A 16,402-nucleotide genomic window follows, 5' to 3' on the forward strand; every position below is an offset into this window, starting at 1 on the left:
ATTACTTCCCTGTATTGTCTTAATTCCGCACCACCCCCATCGCCCTGTTCACATCTGAAAATGATAGTCTCTATTCAACCCCTTGATCTCAGCACTTCGTTAAGCGGTAGGCAGGTGGTTGTCTGGGGATGGGCTCGAACGCTTAATCCTCTTTGTTCAGGTCTGAATAGGAGTCACCTTGAGCAGCAACACCTGTAAGGAGTGTGTAGTTGCAGGAAAGTTCTTCAAGAGCTGTGGTTCTCAAAGTGGGGTCCCCGGCTCAGCAGCAGCATCTGGGAAATGCAGATCCTCAGGACCCCATACCACGCCAGCTGTATCAGGAGCTCTGGGGGTGGGGTCCACCAGTGTTTTAACAAGCCCTCCAGGTGCATGCTAAAGTTTGAGAAACACTCTTCTGGAGAAATATTTTCAAAGGGTTGGAAAGCCAGCCTCAGAGAGTTAGGAAAACAGACTTCAGAAAATACCAGGGAGGTTTTAGAGGCTGAGAAGAGAGGCAGTTACTTCCTTCTTGGAGATGATACAGGCATCACAACTGCTAGAAGTGAGATTTTTGTCCTTAGCCCCCTGCCCCTTAAAAGAAAACCTGGGTAGTCATTGCTTGCCTCATGCTTTGGAAAGATAAGTTCTGAAGTCAGTCTTCAAGAAGGGCTGTTGGATCTCCCTGCTCAAAGGTCTTCGTGGGATACTGTATCGTTAAATAGGTGAAAAAAGATATATTTCCCACTTGGGTGAGTCTCATTTTCCTCTGTAGAGACATCTAAATACTTAGGTTATGCTTACTTGATGGTCAAGAGGAAACAAGGGTTCGTATTCCAACCTGTTCTACGCTGAAAGTTTATCCCATCAGGAGCAGCTTTTTTTTGAGGTTCTTTTGAAGGTGCCCCAATCATAGAGTCCTGATCAAAATGCTAAATTTGCCTAAGGTTTTAGTATCACACTTGATCCATGGACTATGGGAGCCTAGTAATGAACAGTCCATCAGCTTACCAACTATCTTATCTTCTCTAATTAGTAAGTCATTAGTTAACCAAGAGCAATTTAGGGAAAGTCAGTTCTACTACCAGGTCTAGTGTTTTTATCTCAGTTCTTAAAACTCTTATTTATTTATTTTTTTTCTGTTGGCAACATATGTCCATAAAAAGCCTGTTCTGATGTGGGCATGCCTCATCAGAATGGCGATCCACATTTAAGTGTGTAATTCAGAGTCACTTTCCTTTGTAGAAAAAATAAAGTGACTTCTAGGTCTTAAAATTTCTGACAAGGAACTCTTCTATTTTACACAGGAAGGAAGAGTTTGTATTTCATTCTCCGTCCTGCAATGAGCATTAATCATTAAGATAAAGTCTCTTTGGGAGGAAAATAAATCCTGGCTTTTGTTGTTGAATTCTGTATTTTCTTTTTATAAGATCAATGAACTTCTCCCTGGGTTGTTTCCATTTGGGGAATGAAACGATGGGGCTTTAGAATCTCTGCTCTGTGGTCTTTGATTGTGTGAGTCCATGGACTAAAGGCACTCAGAGGATTTATCTTAGAGGGGATCCTGATAAACCGTTCTGATGCCACTTGAGAAAACTAGGCAGGACATTTCTCCTTGGGCTCTTACGGCAAGCAGGAAAGAGCTGAGAGAGATAGAAACCAGACTCCCTGATCACTCCGGTCCTACTGGGTTCCTGGGGGCTGGCCCTCTTCTGTTGCAGAGTTTCCTGCTTCTCTCCCCCTTCTTCATCTTAGTGAAGTGGCTCACGTTACTGGTGAGCTTCAGCCAGAGGGAAAGCCTCCAGCACCAGCAGCATAATTTACTTCCTTTATTGTTTCAGCTCAAAGTCTGAGACTCAAGGAATGATATAAAAGGATGATTAAATCAGTTCTATAAAGTTTTGAATAAAAGACTAGAGAAAAGGTCTATTTTGGTTTCAACATTGTTCTCTGTGAGTCAGGAGTGCTGTTGAGGTATATGTTTCAACAGAGTGTCCTTTAGCATCAAGCCCTCTCATTGCTACCTTTGGGGATGGGCAATATAGGAGGGAACAGCAGAAATGACAGGGAAGTCAAGAAACAGTGCAAATAACTTGCTACAGCCTAATTCCTTATACTCTTTCAAACATCTACTTCCATTTGTGTCGCACCGAAATATCCTCAATGGCATTGAGCTAACATCTCTTCCCCCACTGTTCCATTCTCTTCCACAGCCTAGCAGATACTCTCCCTGCTCGATGTATTTCAAGGTTACTACGAAATTAACTACAGAAGCAGTGGAATTAATAGGAGCTAGGGAACTCATCGGGCCCTCAAATATACCACCAGTAAATATTGTGAGAGCAATAGTAAGGTTATTGTGTGGCCTTGGTGAAGTGATACTGGGTTTTCCATAATAGACTTGAGAACCAAGACTTTCTCTCCGTCCCCTAAATTGTGTATACATCAGTCTTGATGAAAACGAATTTATAATGCACAGCTAAGTCACTGCTGGCACAAGGGAAGACATGAGTGCAACACAGTGTTTACCAACAGAGCCCCCCCATCCTCAATCTCTCTCTCTCCTCTCTCTCTCTCTCTCTCTCTCTCTCTCTCTCTCTCTCTCTCTCACACACACACACACACACACACACACACACACACACACACATACTGTTTACTCTTCACTACTTCTGTAGCACGTCATACCAGTGGCTTACATAGCACAGAGCTGCATTGTCTCTTCATCCCTTGGGATCTGTAGTGGACTTCTGGTCAACCTAGTTCATGTACTTCTTTTCCTTGCAGCTAGAGTAGCTAAGAACTCTGACACATGTGGACCTTGTGGGTCTTGTTCTTGAAACAAAACAAAATGCCATTATGGCTTGGGAATTGTAGAAGTGTCACTTGTTAACCCCAGGCCTGAATTCTCCTTTTTTCATTGAATCAATACCTGAGTAGGAGGCCAGGCAAAGAGCAGGGTGGGCTATGGTGTTGAGTCTCTTTTGCTCCTGCCTCCTTTCAGCATTGGACTAAGCAAACTCCATGCTGTCTCTCCTCCCACTTTCCCTTAGTGAAAACCTAGCAGTTGCCATTTCCTTTATGCAAGAACTGTTTTTCAGTGTTTGTTTTCTGTTCAGTCCGCTTAGTGTGTAAATGCACATGTAGATTCCTCTTCATGCTTGTCCGGAGGCTTTTCCACATATTTGTGACTTGGGAGATGACAAAGGGCATGTTTGACTTGTAATACAGATGAAGAATGGATAAATCCGGTGCATGTAACATGATCGGAGAATCCCACAGACGGACTCACCCTGCCTTTAAGTGGGCCCTGCATTCTCATACTGCACAGATTCCTGCCTGTTGAACAGCCAAGCACTGCCGCTACAGAAGTACAACTATACTAACTGGTATCGTGTACAGCAATTTCCGAAGTGGTGATACTCGGAAATCCTCCATCCTGCACTTCTCAAGCTAGCCCTCTCCTGGCCGGGAGGTCCATGTTGCTTCCCATCTGGGGGAAGTATTTTACTTCTCTCCATCCTCCCTTCTCTGCCTCACCTCACCTTCTTGATGTTCCTGGCCTGAGTAGAACCATGTGCTCACTGAGAACAGTATACTGTGACTTTTCATTCACAGCTTTGAAAGGCTTATGAGGCTTTCCTGCTTCCCACCCAGCCCAGACCTTGGGACTTTTCACACTCGATCCTCTGATCAGTTTGATGCAGGAAAGCACATGGAAGCCATGTACCAGTTTGTATAGTCGTACACTTTTGAACTGCCTACTCTTGAACAAAGTAGAGTGTGCTGGGGATTCGCACTGGCTGCTTGACACACGCAAAGGCAATTAACCTGCATGCCAAAAAAAAAAAAAAAAATTAACCCTTAGAGTACTGCTTCAATATATTGGTTTAATGGTCTTGAATTTTACCAGTTGGGCAACGCTTCTTTCCCCAGATCAGAGTGCTGCATTTAAGTCCATATTTAGTCTAGCCAGAACATCGAGGAGGATCCTCTCCTCCACAGCTTTCCTGAGATGCTCCTGGGTCCTTTCTTACTAATCAACTGATGGCTTTTAAAAGGTCTAAAACACAGCCATTGTGTTTAATTGAAAATGGGCTTCATTTCTAATGTGCCGGAGAGTAGGAGGGACTGCTTTTAGCTTACGTTTGTGTCCTCTAAAAGAAGTCAGTTCTTTAAGGGTTAATATGAAATTGAGGAATTCGGTGGTTTCTTCTGCTTGTCCTTCCTCCATGGTGTCTGCATGAGCCTCTTTAGATTCTTAGCTCAACTGTTGAATGTTGATGAACATAGTATATGTATAAAATGATGAAAACAAATAAAATAACAAAAGACTGTATGGTTGAATGGAAAGACCCCCTGGCAATGCTTGCTTGATGATCACAGGGGACAGAAAGACCAAATGTTTTATCTTATGAACGTTCATTTTGTCCTCTCCCCCAAGCACCACCACTGCACAGCAACGTGGAAGACTTGACGATGCTTTTCATTTACCTCTTGCTTTTTCTTCTTCCTGTCTAATAGCCCAATAGAATCCTGCCAGAATTTCTACAAAGATTTCACATTACAGATCGACATGGCTTTCAACGTGTTCTTCCTTCTCTACTTTGGCTTGCGGGTAAGTTTGAACAGCACTGCTCAGTAGCACAATGAGGCATGCACATCTTACACCCAGGGACCATTCCACATCAGCCATCCGCTCCCGCAGGCAAGAGGAAGCCCAGTGTTTCCAGGGGAGACCATAGATCCGCATTCTGATTTTCTGCGAGAGAGCCCTTTCCTTAGCTCAGCATTTCCTGAAGTACCTGTTCATTTTGTTCCGAGCAGGAGAAATAGGCATTGAAATAACTATTACACCTCTACTGGTCTACCGCTTTTCATCTCTAGTCACGCATGAATGCATGGTTACCTTAAATAGGAGGGAAGAAAACCTTCTCCTCTTAAGATTATGCTTATCAGTGCTCACTTAGCTGAATCCTGAGAGAACAGTGAGTTGTGAGGGTTGAATCAAGGGGCTAGATGGGCAGAATTTGCGGCTTGGGGGATTTATACTAGACCCTGTTTATGAAGGGAGCTGTACAGAATGTAGATTACAGAGATTGTGTGTGTGAATGAATGCATACATATATGCTTTATCTATAGTTATATTTATATTAGAGACTTTAAGAAAGGTGAGATAATTCAAACTTGCCTATGATGCCGTTGAAAACCACAGAAAAATATACTACCTGATCTTTCCCCAAGGCTAACGTAGCTTACAGTCAGTCTCTAGAAAAGACTAGAGAGTGTATGCAAATTCGAAGACAAAAATAGCATGTGATTGGTATAGATATAAGAAGAATATAAACTCTCCCTCCAGGCCCCCGTGAAAAAGCAAAACGTACCCTTTGGCAAAAGAGTATAGTTTGAATGCCGGCACCATGCTTCTCATTTTTTTCTCTCCCTCTCTTCTTTTTTCTTCCCCCCAGTTTATTGCAGCCAATGACAAGCTGTGGTTCTGGCTGGAAGTGAACTCTGTAGTAGATTTCTTCACGGTCCCCCCCGTGTTTGTGTCTGTGTACTTAAACAGAAGTTGGCTTGGTAAGTCGATCTCTCTTCCTTCCTTCTTACTGGTTTCTGAGCCATGGCTGAAATATAGAATCTGGTGCGTGTGGGGTGCATCAGAGGACTGGGAATCCACAGAAGGAAAGTTTTGTGGATTCATATGAACAACTCCTGGAGTTTTAGAAGTTGACGGTGAGAGTCCTCTTGGAAGCGAGCAGTAGCCCAGAAGGATGTGTACAGTGAGCGCTTCAGAGAATGTTTTATCATTGTGGAAGCCCAGCGGCCATCACTGTCACAGCCAGGACCTCTTCATGGTTCTGTCACTTTTCATTCAACTGGGAGTCAGGACTGGATGAAGAAGCCCACGGGCACAAGGCCAGCTTTCTGAGTAGCTGATTCAGGTGCCCCAGAAGGCCTGCCTGCCAAAGTTAGCTTCTGTCTGCTGCTTAGTTTTGTGATGAGTGGGTCCTGCATGGTTTCTTTATAATTGTGAGTTCCCTTCTGGGGTGGGAGATGAGGTAAGTGTCTAGGGTCACCCTCACCTTGAGGGAGATCAAGCTCCTTTCCTGTGTTAAAGGAAGAGCTTTTGCTGGAGCTGTGTTCACACCTCACTTCCTGTGTCTGCTTGGCAGGTCACTTCCTGTGTCACGATTAGGACAATTTGGTGTGAAAAGTAGCTCAGAGGATGGTCATGACAGCCAGAGGCTTAGAGAGACAGCTTCGGGGTTCTCTTTGCCACACTGAATAATTTCCTCAGAGTGTTCCTGCTGTCATGGGTCTACAGGAGAAGAGGGGAGACTGAAACAGGACTCGGAGGACTAGTTGTGGGATCCTTCTGTCTTTATTTTCAGAAATTTTTTGTCTCAACCTATTTTTTTTCCAAAGTAATATATATATATATATATATAATATCAACATTCAAAGATGCATAATGAAAATATTAAGTGTCTCTTCCGCCCGCATCCATCACTGCCCTCTCCCTGGGATGCTCAGCGTTATAGACTTTCACATCTTTCCTTCGTGCTGATTTCACCACAAACACACACGGATGTGTTTTAGAGGTGGTGGTCTTTGTACAAGATCATTGTATCAGTCACATTGCACTGCAGTTTGGCTTTCTTACTAACTGATAAGTGACAGCCATCCCTTCAGCTCTGTAGTGATTCATTTTATGACAACTGCACCCAGTCCCATACGCTGCCGTAGTGCATTTATTCAGCCGTGACCCAAATGATGCACCACGATTGTTTTCTTTTCTGCTATAAACAATGGCTTAGTCAACACTCTCATCCACATATCTGGACAATTCTATCTCTCGATAGAATTCCTGGAAGAGGACTTGCTGGATCAAAGAGAATGTATATTTTCGTTTGTGAAGATATTAATGGAGAACTTTTCAAAAATGTTGTATCAAGATATGCTTCTGCTAGCATGTATGTTTTGATGTCCTCGCTAGCACTGTGAATTTATTATATACCTAGTATCAAGTATTTTAAAAATAAGTACCTTTTATATACAATGTATGCAGTAATCACATACATACATGTATGTATGTATCTCTGTGTGTGTATCTTATTTGGATTCTCTTTTCTACTAGTTTTCTCATTAGCATTGCATTCAGTTGCTCAATGGAAATGTTTTCCTTCCTATCTGAGGGGTGCTTGCTTAGATGGGGTTTTCTTGCCAGCACGATGCGACCATTAGAGCTGCACACCAATCTGAGAAACATCCTGAGTGTTTGTTAATTTGCTCTGGTGCCTGGGGTCCCAGCCATTTCAGCTGAGCTCTTAACCAGCCTTGTGACCTGAGGAACTCACTCTTCTTCCCTCAGCCTGTTGTTTTTCATCTGTGAAACAGAGGTTGGGTTAGACAATCGCTAAGGTTCTTTCATTTCAGAAAATCTCTAAGCCTCTTGCATCATTTATGGGAAATTTGAGAAAATTTGGAATCTTGGTTGTTGCAGAGGACTGGGAACTTAGTGAATTAAATCACCAACGTACCTGGGTCAAGATTATGTATGGACTGCTAACCGGGGCTCTTTCTAAACCATCCTGTTGTGAAGAGTTCACACAAACACACCCCCAAACAAATAGACAAGGAACGAAGGAAGAGAGAGAAGGAAGAAGGGAGGAAGAGAGTGGGAGGGAGGAGAGAGAGAGAAAGAGAGAGAAGGGTGGAGGGGGGAAAGGAAGAAGGAAGGAGGAAGAAAAGGAATCTGCCTTCTCTTCCTGGCTGTGTTCTAACGCCTCTGCGCACTTGAACAACCACTCACTTTTCTGGACCCTCAGTTTTCCCATCAGAAAAATGGGGAGGTTTAGACTAAATTACCTTCCAGCCCTCATACTTCCTGAATCTGAATTTTATGTCAGGGTTCCTTGTGGTCCTAGAAGATGGAGAGGACCCCTACCTGACTGTGGTGGAAACATCCCTCCTCTGCAGCTGGTAGGGCTCGCCCCAGGTCAGGGTGCGGAGCCAGGTCTCCTTGCTGTGAGTGAAACACTCCCTGGAGTCGTAGTGTTGGGAGGACTTGGATGTTGTAAAAAACAACCCAGGCCTTTTTGTGGATGATGTCATCCTGATTTTTGGAGGTGTGTTCTGATCTAGTGAAAATCAGTCTGAGAGAACAGAAAAATGGAAGAGAGGGTAGGGGATGGAGAAATTAGGAGTTTGGAACTAGCAGATACAAACTACTGTACATAAAATAGATAAACAACAAGGACCTACTGTATGGTACAGGGAACTATATTCAATATCCTGTAATAAACCATAATGGAAAAGAATATATATGTGTGTGTGTGTGTGTGTGTGTGTGTGTGTGTATATATATATATAATTGAATCACTTTGCTGTACACCACAAACTAACACAACATTATAAATCAACTATAGTTCAGTTAAAAAAAAAAAAGAGGGCTTCCCTGGTGGCGCAGTGGTTGAGAGTCCGCCTGCCGATGCAGGGGACACGGGTTCATGCCCCAGTCCGGGAAGATCCCACATGCCACGGAGCGGCTAGGCCCGTGAGCCATGGCCGCTGAGCCTGTGCGTCCGGAGCCTGTGCTCTGCAACAGGAGAGGCCACAACAGTGAGAGGCCCGCGTACCGCAAAAAAAAAAAAAAAAAAAAAAAAAAAAAACAAAGAGAGGGAGAAAAGAGTTATGACAGACGCTTTGCTTCAGTTGTGTTTGCTCTTCAAAAAAAATATGCTCTAGAATGTGCTTTAATTTCTTCGTGAATTGAACAATGTTTATAAAGCAGCTACTATGTGCCAGGCTCTTTTCCAGATGATTAGGAAACAACAGTGAATAAAATAGGCAGCACTCCACCGTCTGACATTGCAGTGAGGGAAGAACAGGAAACAACAAGCTTAATAAATAAGTAAATTACATAGTATGTTAGGAAGCATAAGTGCTATTGAAGTTGGAAACAAAGACCAGCAACCTTTGGGGTATGAAATAATAACAACAACAACTAAGAACCTTTCTCCTCTTGCAGGAGAAAACACGTTTAATGGAATACTTTTGGTTCTTTGGTAACTAAGCCCCTTGGGTAAAATCCAAAACTGGTCTGCCTGTTATGGAAGAGAATTCAGTATAATGATATTTGAGGAGGTTCCTGCATCTGATTTAATACATGGGTTATTACACCGCTGCCCTTACCCCCCCCCGCTGCCCTTACCTTTTCTGGAGCATAACTTGCATCACTTGATTTCCTGTTCTTAATATATGGTTGCATATTATATAATACAATATTTATTTACTTTTTTGCATGCATCATCTTAGTGCATTGGACAGTATATTTATAAAAACAGCTAGTATTAATTCCAGCTGTGCTATGTGCTGGGCGCTCCGCTAAGCCCTTGCAGACGTGAACTCAATCCTCATAGCAAACCTATGAGGTAGGAAATATTGTCCCATTTTACAGATAAGGAGACGGAGGCTCAAAGAAGTTAACTTTCTTGTCCAGGGTCCTGTAGGCTGGGAGTAGGGAAAGGCGTGCTTTACCCAAGATCTGGTCTGACTTCATGTCCATTCTCTTAGGCCGCTCTTCTGCCTCTGTCCTTACCCTTGAGAGATTTGGGGTTTTGAGGACTGGGTTGGGAATGACTAAGCAGCTTTGGCTGCCTTATGTTGGCATCCCTCTATTTCATCCTATCTCATAGAAGCTTCACTTCAGGCAGGCAGGGAAGGGAAGAGATCTTGCTTAAAAACACACATAGCTCGTGTCACCTTTTCTTCTCACTTTTCCTTGTCTACCTCCAGTTTCTAGAACTGCCATTAAGACCAGGGAAACAAATAGAGCTCGCGTGCAGTCTCCTGAGTCCCAGGGTACCCTAGCAACTTGGGGATCGGACCTGCTCCACCTGAGAGGAAGAGAGGGAAACAGATATATAGGTAGATACTGGGGGCTCCTGCAGGTCCTAGGTCAGTAGAGCTACTTGGATCGGTATCATGTTCTGGGCTCCACCATCTCAATTCACATCGTGCTCAGCCACTTTCCAATGGGTCGCTTTGGGCACAGTCATTTTCCCTGTCTTAAACTCAAGTCTTCTCACCTGTCCAATGGGGATAATAATAGCACTCACCTCAAGGAGTTGTAGTGGGGACGAGCTTCATGAAGAGAAGCAATGATTATCCCCAGCCTCTCTTTCTAACCTCTCTATCATATTTTAAAGTCCCAGAGAAGAAAACAAACCGGAATGGAACCAAAAATAAGGCAGTGGGATGTGAGGACATCCATGTCGGCAGGCAGCAAGTCGCTGCTTATTTTAATTCCTGTTCCCACACACTAGCTTATTCACAAAATCCTCACTAAAATAAATGTACCTTGAAATGAGAGATGAATCTTATTTTGAGACTCGAATAACATGCTCTGGGGAGAACGCTTTTGTCTGTTTGTCTCATTCTTGTGCGAACTATGTCCCCAAGGTAGGTCAATGGGCTGTGCCTCCTTTGTTTATTGATGTGTTTTTGTTGAGGGTCATCTTGTGGGGTTAAAGGAAGAGAGTGGAGGAGAAGATAAGAATACACGCACCAGCCAGTCATTTAACTGGCTGTTATTGAGCACCTACTGTGTACTCAGCCCTGGGATAAGAGGAACACATGCGTGGCCACCTCCTTTCCTAGTTTTACTGTGATTTCCAACATTGCCCCCTCTTCTCTGACTGATGAAATCAGGGTATGGTGAGGAGCCCCAGTCACTGAACTGTGGTCAAAAACTAAACATGGGCTTCCCTGGTGGCGCAGTGGTTGGGGGTACGCCTGCCGATGCAGGGGACACGGGTTCGTGCCCCGGTCCAGGAGGATCCCACATGCCGTGGAGCGGCTCGGCCCGTGAGCCATGGCCGCTGGGCCTGTGCGTCCGGAGCCTGTGCTCCGCAACGGGAGAGGCCACAGCAGTGAGAGGCCCGCGTACCGCAAAAAAAACAAAACTAAACGTGCTTCTCTAGTCTGTGTTAGACCTGGCCTTAGACCTTAGACCCTTTAGCAAACTCTGCTGGAAAATAGAAAACTCTGCTAAAAAATAGAAAAAATGAGTTAGTGCTCAGTCATAGGGAAATTAAAATGATGTAGAGTATCTGCTTATAAATACATGCCTGAGCAGTCCCTTTTTGTGTCAAAAGTGATAAAAACAGGACTGTTAAAAAAAAAAAAAAAAGTACAGGTCCTTAAAAACAACGACAGGACAAAACATAGTTCCTGTTTGAGACCAAGGTTTCAATTTAGTTTTGGAACCAAAATAAACACTCATGCAACAACAGCAGGTAGCACTATCAGCTATCTAATTACGTCCGAAATCGCGAGGTCCAGGCTGCAAGGGCTGTGGCAGTTCAGAGAAGAAAGAGCTCACGTGGGTGGAGGAAAGCGGGGAGGCTTCGAGGGGCTGGGGCTCAGCTGAGGCTTGTGGTGAGGGGTGAGACAGGCAGAGCGGGAAGCAGCGAGCATCCTGTGCCGGAGAGGAGCCTGCCCTGTCTGGAGAATGGCAGGGGCCCACGGATGGTAATACCACCTGAGATAAGCAAGTGTTTTTACGGTGTGCCAGGTATCAGCCTCACAGCCCTGCCAGATGGACGTGCTTGTGTCCTATTGCTGCAGGAACAAATTGCGGCAGATGTCGCGCCTTAATACAACACCCGTCTATTACCTTACGGTCTTGTGGGTTAGAAGTCCAACGTAGGTCTCTCGGCGCTGACATGAAAGTGTCTTCAGGGCTGTGCTCCTTCTGGAAGCTCCAGGGAAGATTCCATTTCCTTGCTTTTTCCAGCTTCCAGAGGCAGCCACAGTGGGCTGAGTTCTCACACTGCCTCTCTGATCTTTCTTTCTGTCCTCACCTCTCTCTGCCTCTCTTTTCTGCCTCCCTCTGCTACTTTTAAAGACCCTCGTGATGACATTGGCTCCATCTGGATAACCCAGAGTACCCTCCCCATCTCAAGGTCAGCTGACTGGCGACCCTAATTCCCCCCTTTTGCCATGTGAGTTATCGTGTTCACGTGTTCTGGGTGTTAACATGAACATCTGTGGGGGCATTATTCTGCCTACTGAAAGGGGTATTCCTATTATTCCCATGCTGCCAAAGAGGAAACTGAGGCTCATAGAGGGTAAGTGACTTGCCCAAAGTCATAGAGAGCCAGGAACTGTTAAGTTGGGACCCATGCCCCTGTTCAGACCTGTCAAGTGGCTCTACGTAGCGCCATGGAGTCCAAAAGCTCTAGTAGGCATTGAGGGCCCTCTGTGCCCTTGACTCTTTGCACTTTTCCAGCCTATCATGGGAGGAGACCCACGGGGAGATCTTGTTTGGAACCAGAGAATTTACCCCTCCCTGCATTTCTATCTAGCAATGAGTTTTGTTTTTGTTTTTCTTGGGAACAGATGAATTACTAGATAGATGTGCCTGTTATCATTGTACTCAAGCAAGTTACAGAGGTCCGGGCACCCCTTCCTGTGAGGCTGTAGTAACCGAGAAGAACGTGTTTGGTCTGCATGTCCTTTGCTTAAAAGCCCTCTTTCCTTAGAGCTCATGCTTTCTTGCCTTTTTGGAATTCCCTTAAGAGTAGAGAGGAATGGAACTGGAGAATGCCAGATGAGCGAGTGAGCTGTGATGGTCTGTCACCATTTTCCCAAGGAAAGCAGTGTGCGGGGTCAGAGCCCCGCTCTCCCCTTTAGTGATCAGTCTTTCGGGGGGCTCGGCTGAAGGGCCAGGAGTCTCTTGTGTTGTCCATCCACGTTATAGGGCGTCTCGCCCCAAGGCCCCTCCTTTGCTTGAGGAATCCCACAACAGGTGGGGTGAGGTTCATATCAGAACCTTCATTAACTAAACTCTGCATTGGGGGAGAGTAATCAAGAATGAAAGCCTTTGGCTGGTTTCACTTTCTGGACATCAGTAGTTTTTAGTGTATTGATATTCAAAACAAAAAACAAAATAAAACCAAAAACCGAGTGTGATTTGGGCAGAGAGTAGAGGCCGGGGCCAGGCACTCAGCCCTGCCTCTCTTTCTCCTTAGACTTCCAGCTGCAGCCCCACCAGGCTGCATCTGCCCTGCTCGCCTTCCCTCGTCCCTGCCTCAGGAGTGAGTTTTTTCCCTGCTGCTCTGAATATCGTCTCTCTCCTCAGGAATGCACAGCTCTAATCCCACCTCCTGTGGGCAGCTTTCCCGTCCTCCCAGCTGGAATGAATTCTTCCCTGACCTTTATTTCCTTTGCTCTTGCGATTAATGTTGTAAGAGCTGTATAATCAGTCTGTTTTCTACTCACAGTTCGAACTCAACTTCTGTGGGTTTTGTGGCAGAGACCTTGACCATCTTGTGTTTTTGCTGTGTTCCCAGTGTCTGGAACAGTGCCTGACACACAGTTTGTGCTTGTTGAGTGAATGGGTGTCTTCTTCCACTAATGATAATAATGAACTTGCTTATTAAGAGCAGACACTGGGCTCCACAGTTCACAGGCATTATCTCAGTTAGTGTTTACAGCAACTCAATGAGTAAGTACTGTTAGTCCAATTTTACAATTTAGGAAGCTGAGGTTTGGGGATTAGGTAACTTCCCCAGGTAGTAAATGGTGGATCCAGGACTCAGCCCAGGTCGGTCTGATTCTGGAGTCGGTGCTTTAAAATGACTAAGCCAGTGGTTCCCAAAGTGTGGTTGCCGGACCAGCATCATCAGCATCACCTGAAAACTTGTTAGAAACGCAGATTCTTAGAACCCAACCCAGACCCAGTGAATCAGAAACTCTGAGAGCTTGATCCAGCAATCTGTGTGTTTTGCAAGCCCTCCTGGTCATCCTGATGTCCACTCAGTTTTGAGAACCACTGCCCTAGTCTGTGCTCGGGTGGTTTGCAGATTTGGTTGTCTCTTAGAATCCCTGAAGAGCTTTTAAAACTCACCATGTTCAGGCCAAAGCTCCAACCAATTAGATGGGAGGATCTGGGTTGGGAGTGGGGGAGTGACCCAGGCTTAGCATTTTTTTTTAACACTCCCCAGTTGCATCTAAAGCACAGTAAGGATGAGAACCACTTGGATATATATGTATCTTCTAACTATGACTGTCGAATGAATTCCTCCCTAGAAGGGTGCTTCCTAAGCTTAAACGGCACATGAGGCACCAGGAGATCTTATTCGAATGCAGTTTCTGATTCAGGAGGTGTGGGGTAGGATCAGAGACTCTGCATTTCTACAAGCTCCAGAGGATGCTAATGGGTGCTGGCCTGGGGACCAGACTTTAAGTAGCAAGGCTTTCCAGCCTAGACCGTGCTATCCGATAGGGTAGCCACTAGCCACATCTGACTATCTAAACGTAGATTAAAATCAAAATTAAATAAAATAAAAACTCAATTTTTCAGTCATACTGGCCACATTTCAAGTACTTAAGAGATCCACATGACTAGTGGCTAAGGTAGTGGACAGCACAGATAGAGAACATTTCCACCGTCGTAGAAAATTCTCTTGGACACCGCTGCTCTCGGATGTGAGTCTTGTGTTGGAAAGTACCATGAACTTTTCCTTTTTGTACCTCTGGGACACTCTTGCATGCAGTGGAAGCTTAACAAATGTTTATTGAAGTTATTTTTAGTGGAAGGTCCAATGGTACCAAGTCTGTATAGAAACGAAGTAATTAACTTTCTTGGACGGATGCCAGGGAATTCATTAGGATGGTGTCAATGAAACCCCTCACCACCCTCCCCAAATGGAACTAAATGTACGCAAGGCCGGAGTAGGCAAAAAGGTATAACAGAGGCCCTGGCGCCAGCCCCAGCTTCATCGCCAGGACTCTTGCTGCAGCCGAAATGGCCTTTTGGGCTCTGAAAAGAAAGGACTCTGGTTCCCCCTACAGGACTGTCCTGGAGTTTGCTGGATTAGCGTGAGATTAAGTCAGATGGAAGAGGAAAGGGCGACATGTGAACTCAAACCCAAAACGGGCAGTCTGTGGCTAGCAGAGGGGTGGGTAAGCTCACTTTGCCCTCCCATAAGGTACCTGGCATCTGATAACTTGACTCAACCAGGATGACCAAGAGGGTTCCAGGTCACAGTGCCCAAGGTGTGGAAGGAAGGGCCTTTGAGAGTCCCCAGAGGTCACCTACTCCATAACTGAGGCGGCTGGACTTTCAACTCCTACATCTAGATTCTCTAAAGCCCAAAGCCTTCTAAGTAAACCCTTCCCTATAGTCAGTGGTTTCATTTAAAATAATAATAAAGCAAATTAAAAGTGTGACTTCTCTTTTTGGGTCTGATGTCTTTGGGGGCAGAAGGAGGTTGAGAGGGAGAGAGAGAGAGAGCTTTAAAAGAGAAAGGTCTGTAACCAGAGTAGTGATAGATGTGTTCACATTATACATTTATATGTACGTGTATGTGTATGTGTATACGTGCATGTACATATACAATATATCATTATCTCAGGTAAGCTTACAAAGAATACTATGAAATAGGTGTCATTTTATAAATGGGGACACCGAGGCATAGAGAGTTTCAGTAACTTGCTAAGAGTCACAGTGTAGGTACGTGGCAGAGCCAGGCTTCGGACCTGGGCAGCCTACCTCCAAGGTCCATGTTTCTCAATAGTATATTATGCTTAAGCTCTAAGCTTATCTAGCCATAATAGTTACACTTTAAAAAATTAGTCTAACAGTCTTGTCCAATCAGATGAAAGACTAAAGCTTCCTCCTTGCCCCAGTCCCCTGACAAATCCTACCAGAATTGAATTGGTACTCCCAGGTGGGAAAGGAAATTGAGAGGAAAAGCAACTCATTCCATTCTTTGAAAGAATTGAGTTAAGAACAATTCTATCACCTATCAGCTTTCAAACTATTTTTTTTTTTTACCAGCCCCCTCTTCTGAGCTTCTTGGTTTATTCTATACTAGTAGTCAAATGAGTAAAAATCGTCCATGTTACTACTGTTACTCCACCTTGAATGGACCATAATGTTAGACAGTACGGGCTTTACTCTTTGCCTGAACTTTATTTTATTTTGGAGCGGGGCAGGAAGCCTCAGTGGCACATGCATCTTGGCAGTGGCATTGAGACTGAATTGCTGTAGTGGGACAAGACAAATGAATTCGTTGAGTTCTGTCCCTGTGACTGGGCTCCGAAGAAGGCAGCCCCAGCAAAATGGAACGCTAAAGGTTTCGGATGTTTGTCAGGAAGCTGATTGCTGTTCCGGTAGTTTCTGTAGCTGAAACTGCCTCTAGGGAAATTATTCCCCCGTAAGAGATTTCCAGTTGTGTTCACTTGATATTGCTTTGTCAGGGACATGCTTTAAATAAGATGCCCTCTGTAGGTAGCAGAGATTCTAAATCCTCTCTGACTTGTACACCTCTGGGATATGCCAAATTGGAAATAACATTCTAAAATGAATGTCTTCAAGGAACACATTCAGCAGTAGGTTTTCATCGGTGCC

The 16,402-nt window shown here is 44.7% G+C and overlaps 1 protein-coding gene across 25 annotated transcripts in view; it reads left to right on the forward strand.

Moving 5' to 3' along the window:
• The window catches only part of KCNMA1 (potassium calcium-activated channel subfamily M alpha 1), a 741,810-nt gene that overhangs the window by 430,414 nt on the left and 294,994 nt on the right, over positions 1-16,402 (forward strand). For 24 of the 25 annotated variants that reach the window (XM_060286605.1, XM_060286606.1, XM_060286602.1 and 21 more), the window contains 2 exons: positions 4,501-4,594; positions 5,445-5,556. In XM_060286605.1, coding sequence (XP_060142588.1) covers positions 4,501-4,594; positions 5,445-5,556 — 206 coding nt within the window. Of the gene's footprint in view, positions 1-4,500; positions 4,595-5,444; positions 5,557-6,152; positions 8,243-16,402 lie in introns of those variants that run through there. The other variant, XM_060286620.1, reaches the window with a different exon arrangement.

This window comes from Globicephala melas, chromosome 16 (genome assembly GCF_963455315.2).
Source record: "Globicephala melas chromosome 16, mGloMel1.2, whole genome shotgun sequence".
In the NCBI taxonomy this organism is placed as follows: Eukaryota; Metazoa; Chordata; class Mammalia; order Artiodactyla; family Delphinidae; genus Globicephala; species Globicephala melas.